Raw genomic sequence first — 7,944 nt, 5'->3', positions numbered from 1 at the left:
ATCTGTTCCCCAATCCGCGTAGCCCGATCCGGCTGCTGGGAAAAGACACCGTTTACGATCATAACCCATACTAAAACGGATACAGCGCTCACAACTACTAATAATCATGTCCAACACAGGACGAGGGACATTTCAAGTGCATTTGTTCTGAAGCAGCACACCGACTTATGACTGTAACTCTAACTGTAAGATCACCGGAGAAGACACCACTTTATCTGCCGACATCAACCGAAGTCGAGTTAACCGGCGGTAAACCTCCTCCAGATCCTGACAAACTAGAATTATCTCATCCGGGATCACATCCATCCGCTTGCTACTTGGTTCACGAGAAGACAGTGGGTTATCCGTCAATGGATGGTGGCTAATCGAATAACTTACCTGATGAGGCAGTACCGGAGAGTGCTGTTGGTCTCGCGACCCTATGTCGGCCGAATCCACCTGAGCCTCAACCTCAAGGCCAGCCTGGTAGACCAATGCACCTGTACCCAACGGGACCTCCTGGAAATCGTGGTGACTTGGATACAACTCAGCACACCCCTCCAACAATTCCTCCGAATATGTTTCAAGGGCCAACGACGCCTCTGAAATAGTGTCCTTTTCAATCCTGGTGGAATCTGCCGGGTTATCCATAGCCAACAAGCCCTCCTTGTCGAAACAAGAGGGCAACAACAATTGTTCCAAACTAATGTCCACAGGAGAGACACTAGGTGCAGGGAAATCACTCGTAATATTCTCCGCCTCGAAATCTGCAGAGTCATCGAAGGGATACGCACTCGGCCGAGAACAGGAAACTCACTAACAGACGCAGGACTCACTCTACTTTCAGATGGAGCCGGAACCGAATCAGACCCGTCATCCTGAAAACCAGCTAAGTCCATATCCTTCACACTAGATGACGGACTCAGACTTCGCTTTTGCGTCTTCCAGCGCCACTCCCGAGTCACAGGGCTAGGGTTCCGTTTTGCCGACCGCCATTTCCATTGGCGACTCACGCCATCATTCACCTCTGGCACTTACTCATGGGCTCCATACGCTCGTTTGTTGCCTCCACAAGCGCTTCCTGTTCGCGGGCTTCATTTTCAAGTTGTCCACTTGTAACTGCTGCTACAGTCGCAAAACAAGAAACCACTGGGTGGTAATCCAGCATACACATGCTGGCAGGCGGCCCAGTGCGTCCCACCTCCGGCCAGAAATTGGGAGGAATGACATACCGAAAATCCTGGTGGCCTCCCTTGATATAAACTGATAATGTATAATCTCAAGGGGGTACTCCTACTGCATATTGTCCATTCAGTAAGAACGTATCCTCTGCATGTGGAATCACAAATGGCCTCGCTTGCAACATCGGTACCAAATCCCGCATCCACGGTTCATTTGGCCAAAATGGGACACACAACACAACTTCTGAATCTTCTGACATAGCCACATGACGCACAAATCGCGCAATAAGGCGCCAAGAAGGGTTCGCTTAGCAAGCAATACCCATTCAATCCACAGCAAACGGTTCACAGTCCATCGTACCGCGACCTGGTTCTAAATTATGCATAAGTATTTAGAACATGATTGGCAAGTGATGCAAAAAGTTCAACCTGGAGCACCACACGAAACAAAACCTGCGAATGGTATATCCATTTCGGATTAAGTTGCCAGTCCGACGGATAAAACTGTAACGTAGCACCACAGAAAGCTACTACACCTGCTTCTCCGACCGGGTCAGCCCACGAACACGGCGCTCAAGTGGCGTCATCAGATCATCCATCTTGTCCGCACAGCGGGACATGTAATCCCCGAAATAATTAATCTTCCCAGGGATATATCGAAAATCATACTCGACTTTCTGTAAGACATTGCACGCTCTAAGCCAACGCCTAGTCTGAATGGTGTCCTCCTGTGTGTACTTTGACGGGTTCCGGACAATGCCTAACAACGGCTCATGATCAGTATACAGGACACATGGTAAGCTGGATCTATGTAATATATGCAACGCCTTTTTAGTGGCATACACATATCCCACAAATTCATACCCCGTGGTACCATAGTTCCGCTGAGCCGCATTGAATGTACTGAACATCAAAATGACTGGAAATAAAAGTTATGATTATGGACAGAAATAACCTTATCTAATACCAACTGTTTGATGACAGCAAATCTTTGGGACTCATCCCGGCGTCGAATTTGAACCAGCTCTTCAATCCGAGAAAATTATCCCGTCTCAGCAGGCTGGTACCTTATTGCCGGAGCCCCCGTTTCCAAATTCGACACAACCGGCGCTAACTCCGTAGTCGAATTTTGAAGCTGCATGTTCTCAACGCCGTTTATAATATCCGGCTCATCGAGCTGCTCCAGAGTCATGTCCTGTAAACCCAACCTCTGAACCTCCGCATCCGAAAGCTCTTACACTACATGCTTAGTGAGGCCTCCTGGTATACGCACAAACAAACATGCTCTACAAGCCAATTCAGCCGCATCTCTACACAAAACTAATCCCTGATCTTGAGTAGGAACATATAACCGAATTCGCATTTTCAAATACAAATATACTGTATTCATTGCCACTTGTTGATCTTTGCCCCACTTGAAAACCTCATTCTTCCGTGTCAACCGGATGACCGGTTCTTCCACGATAGAATAGTTTGGTATCATCCCCGACCACCATGCTATCATAGCCAATAACTGGTACAGGCGCTGTTAGAAACGCGTGTAGACGCTCATTATCAATCATACTACCATGTTCCCACACATCACGGCCAATCACATACATCACTTCAGATAGCAAAACTGATATTTGACTCTAGTGGGGTTGCAATTGGGCATCATTAACTTCACAAATGATTTCTTGTGTTGCTCCCACCAATGATTTCGCAGCGTCTCTATATACGATTTATGCGCTATCATCCATTTACGGCATCAACGATTGTACTGACTGAAACGGAGACTGAGTTAAATGTTGCATATCATAGCAACCACTTTAAACACCTTCCATGAGACATACCGGCTGCCAGCACCGTCCATCCCGAACAAAAAGTCAAAAGTTCCCGGGAATCTTCCGAAAGCCGGATTTGGTGGTAAGCCGCTGCTAAGTTTACCACCGTCTGAATAACCGCCCTTCTTGCATGATTCAAGTGTTCCACCTCTAAAGCATTCGTCACCGGCAACACATAGAATTCCGTATTCTGCGGACTCCAGTCAATACACAAGCGATATCCCTTGTCGTCTTGGGGCACCACTCGTGGATTCTTCCGAGCCAGAATACACGAAGCAACCCATTTGCTGTACTTATTTTCCGGCTAAATGAGCCCTACCCTATGAAGGTCATCACATTTTTGGGTCTCCACCCCCGCCTTCACCTGCGTCCCATGTACCCGGCGCTGCGGCATATCGTCGGGTTTGAGCATTATCTCACACTCAACCCCTTTAATAAACTTGCGTGATTTCTACTTATCCTTCAATTCCTGCAACTGAGCACTCGTAAAATTACAGATTCGAGCATGATACTCCAATCCAGTGAAATCATACTCATCTAAGTCATCATTTATATCAGGCACATGCTTATTACGTCGCAACGATTCCAACTTATACACAACCTCTGGGGGCCGATATTGTAGGAAATTAACTGCAGACACACGTGGAAGCTGTAACCGAAATGTAGCAGGTGTCGTCAAGGTATCCCACGTGACATCCAAACGTTCACTCTCCAAAACATCTAAACCAACCAAAATAATACAGTCATGTGCAATCCACGGGGCTAACAGAACAGAAAAGGATTCTGTTCCGTCTCATGATATGTACCACCGCCATGTGCATCAACTACTTCTAACAGAAGAGTAGCAACCACTTGTTTCGACATACGGCCATCGCCTCCGTAACCCGTAATAAACACAGGGTCTATATCCGTTATCACAAAATTATTATGTCGAACAAACTCAGCAGCTATCATTATAGATATAGAAACTTACCGATATGTCTTCGCAAAGCGCATATGTGAGAGGCCCACTCCAACCATCATCGGCGAGTCACTCAGACTTGGTTTGAGCGACAGCAACCGTAATGACTTTGATCGGGCTATCTGTCCGCCAGTGGCCAGTCTTATTGCATAACCCGCAAACCGGGCAAGACACATTGCGGTGTCGTAAAGAACACTTACCACATGCTTGAGGCGCTGGAGATGGAGTCTTTTCATCCAACGGGCGATATGCCCTATTTGGTGTACAAGATCGACCACGTGAACGGTCATAACCACGTGTGTCACCACGTGGCGGTGTAGTGTATCGGTCATTACGACCATTCTGGTATCCTGCCGAACCCATTATAGGATGGTGAGAGTTTCTTCTTGAGTAATCCGAGTTCCCTTCTTTAAAGAAGTTCCCTCCCTGTATGTCAGAGTTTCCTCCTGTACGAGAATCCCTTCCCGTGGTACGTATAGAGTCTCAGGTCCTGGGTTTGCCGCTAACATCGTCGTATATGTTGCAGCTGCCGAAGACAACCCATTCTTATCAAGGACATCCAATAACAACTCCCCCACTAATCCCGTATAGGCAGTGGTAGTAAAAGTCCGCATACAATCATGAAGTTCCTGAAGCCTGGCCGCTAACAAAACCGCATCCTGATTATACACGTACAATAGAGGATCCCGAACCGCGGGGTCCGTTAACACTCCCAACAACATCATATGGATTACCGCTCGGTGGCGATCCGCATCACTTCGGATATCAGCGCACATATCTACCCAAGAATATTGTGTCGCCCCCGGTTTCCCCACTAATTGCTGCAATACTATCTGATCCTGTTGTATGAGTGGCTCACCTATTACTGGAGCTAGACTACCAAAACCACAATCTGGCCGTACCTCCCGATTCGGTTGTTGTAAGGATGATCGCCAATCCGCCGACTACTCTGTTTCCGCTGCCATGCCTCTGGCACCAGATATACTGGATAATATAGCACTCTAAATACTGAGACCAACAATATCGATCAAACTCCTCCAACACTTCCCATCGTTTCGTATCCGTTCTCCAAACAAAATCAGGATGTACCCAATCACTCCCACGATCCGATACATACCATCTCCTATTCATCGAACTATAATAGAAAGGTTCCCCCAATGGTGGGTTCTCCTGACATTGATGATCCACAAACTGATACCACTTGTGAGCCTGATCATCCGTCAACAATCTAGGCCGCACTGGTGAGCGAGAACGTCTAACTTATCGCCCTCGATCAACTCCATCTCGATCGCTGTGTGCCCTCTGCTGTGCACCCTGCGATCCATTCAGTGCCTCATGATGTGCATCCTGTTGTGGCTGAGTTGATCCTGCTGATTGAGAAAAATGAACTCCTCCCGGTGTCTCCCTCTGGCGAACTGAACTCTGTTGCTGGGCTACTGGTTCCTGTTGAGGCAACTCAATAACTAAACACGCACGCAACTTACCATTTACCATCTAGGCCGCACTGGTGAGCGAGAACGTCTAACTTATCGCCCTCGATCAACTTCATCTCGATCGCTGTGTGCCCTCTGCTGTGCACCCCGCGATCCACTCAGTGCCTTATGCTGTGCACCCTGTTGTGGCTGAGTTGATCCTGCTGATTGAGAAAAATGAACTCCTCCCGGTGCCTCACTCTGGCGTACTGAACTCTGTTGCTGGGTGACTGGTTCCTGTTGGGGCAACTCAATAACCAAACACGCACCCCGCAACCTACCATTTCCTAGCACTGGTGACCGCACAGACTCAGTAAAACCCCTCAATTCATCATACAATGTATATATCACCGCCTTAATAGAAGTCATAGCACCCTCACGCAAAATCTGATTCTTACGCTTATTAGCCTTTTGATTATCCTCCTTCATGGTGGCTGCCACTGTAATCAAATCAAACATCGTGCTCTTCCGAAACAAATACCGCGACGGCCCGTAACGGGACATTAAAAAACGTTCAACATCCATAACTTGTGCAGTTTGGTCAAGCGCTCGTTGAATTTCTAAATCCATTTGCGACGCATATCTAGATGCTACATACTGTGTCTCACCGTTGTTCGGTGCCCTCTTCCGGAACGCTGGGGAATTCGTAAAGTCGTGCCAACGCAGCTCGGTCCTACTAAATGGGGACAAGGCATAAATACCATTTCCTAAAGTCCTCAACGGTCCAATGTCCTGTCCTTTAGTGTGTCTAAACAGTCCTGGCCTACCAACGGGAGGGCAGAGGTCCTCAGCTTATTCCAGTACTACAATCGGATGATTTTTTAATTATGTCGGTAGGCGCAGGCAAAAGCGAGCTGCTTTTGATATTTCAAAACTGTTAAAAATGCAACTCTTTTTTATTTAGTATCGTTTTCTGTTGCGTTTTCTTGGTACGTTTCCGCCTCTGATTTTTCAAACAACATAACGTTTTTAAAATTAGCTCAAAGTGATGAAATATCAGCATTTGACCAACTCAATACCACTTTTATAAACAAGTACCGAACCGGAAATGATACGTAGGGCCTACGTAGGGCCTACGTAGGGCCTACCAAGAGCCTACTGTAATAATACTTGTAGTTATCTTTTCAGAATATCGTATCCACACATGTATACTATAGTATATCTATATCCTTAGTCATTCTATCTTTACACGCGCTGTGCTGGCATGATCCATCATAATGTCTAATGTGCTACCGAACAAGTCCCACTTTTTTAAACTTTTGTATGTTTTTATGTCTGTTGTAATATACGGAATTATGCAAATGCCATTAGCGTCATAATTTATCCATAACTTTGTTCATGTAAGAATATTACATTAGTATGTTGGCTAGTTCCTCATTGTGGTACATACGCTTATGACGTGAAGATAAAGATCACTTCGTCAATAACAGTCCCTGAATTAGTTTGGGTAATTGGCATGTTTATTATTGACTAGTTCTTTCTGGATGCGGACATCTACCTTTCACATTCTACCTTTCACATAAGTTCCATATCCAAGAAATCAATGAGGCATAGGTGTGCATTGACTACCATCAAAATCAAAGATAGCTTGTCTAATTTTCCAAACATAACGAATCAATCGACCAATTTGCCCGTCAACTTCTTAAGTTGCGTTTCCACTACATCGGCCATCATTCTTGAACATCTATTTATTTAGCTTGTTTATTTCTGGTGTGAGTTAACAAGTAACTTGCACATTCCAAACGAGAAAATTTGTTAGGAATACTTTATTGTGATCAATAGTGTAGTAAACTAGTGATACGGCCTCCGGTCAGTCTAAAGTATCAAGATAATGAGACAACAAATTTGTTTGTATATATATTTAAGTAATTTAATACAAGTTCTTTTTCCAATATTTCCGAAGTGTTCTGAATTAACTTTGATGGCTCCAATGGCCTGAGTATTGGACTACTTGGACATATTTGAGATATTAGTAGATGTAGGACACTATAAACTGATTCATTTTATAATCTATGAACTACTAACAAATTTTGGTCCTCCCGTCAATCTCCAAACTCCAGCAAGTCTTTTTATTTTTTTATCGTTTCTTCAGATGGGACTTTATTTATAATAGCTAATTTACTAACGTGAGTTACGTTCTTATGTCTGTCTACAACTTACGGATGTGGTCATGAACACTTAGTACTTCTAGTGAAAATTATTCAATAAAGAACAGCTAGAGGTACGTCCTGTGTATTCGAGGATATTAAGGCTCTTACCAAGAGACAGTCCTGATCATTCTTACACAAGCTATCACTGCTAAATCCTAACTGACTGAAATTGTATCTTAGTTTATTTAACATAGTTTGAACCCTAGTAATATCCATCGAAATCTACAATAGTCACGAAACACCGTTATGACGGAAGATGGTTCACTGGGTGGCCTGCGTAAACATTTGAATGCACAATTAACCGTTTTGAATAAGGGTCTCATAAAGCAAATGTTTAAAAAGATTATCAACGAAGACGACTTGGAATCCACATTTGAA

The 7,944-nt window shown here is 44.9% G+C and overlaps 2 protein-coding genes across 2 annotated transcripts; both read right to left on the bottom strand.

Annotated features, from left to right (window-relative positions):
- Positions 1-378: 378 nt before the first annotated feature.
- Positions 379-878, bottom strand: SARC_08195 (hypothetical protein; the record flags this gene model as incomplete). The annotated part of the gene is made up of 2 exons (XM_014297840.1): positions 379-746; positions 797-878. Coding segments are annotated over 2 exons (450 nt in total), but the record flags the coding sequence as incomplete, so codon positions are not given.
- Positions 879-5,470: 4,592 nt separating this feature from the next.
- SARC_08194 (hypothetical protein) lies at positions 5,471-6,179 on the bottom strand (the record flags this gene model as incomplete). The annotated part of the gene is made up of 1 exon (XM_014297839.1): positions 5,471-6,179. A coding segment is annotated over one exon (709 nt), but the record flags the coding sequence as incomplete, so codon positions are not given.
- Between the last annotated feature and the right edge of the window lie 1,765 nt (positions 6,180-7,944).

Source organism: Sphaeroforma arctica, assembly GCF_001186125.1.
Source record: "Sphaeroforma arctica JP610 unplaced genomic scaffold supercont1.714, whole genome shotgun sequence".
NCBI lineage: Eukaryota > Ichthyosporea > Ichthyophonida > Sphaeroforma > Sphaeroforma arctica.
This window is presented reverse-complemented; position numbering and strand designations above follow the sequence as displayed.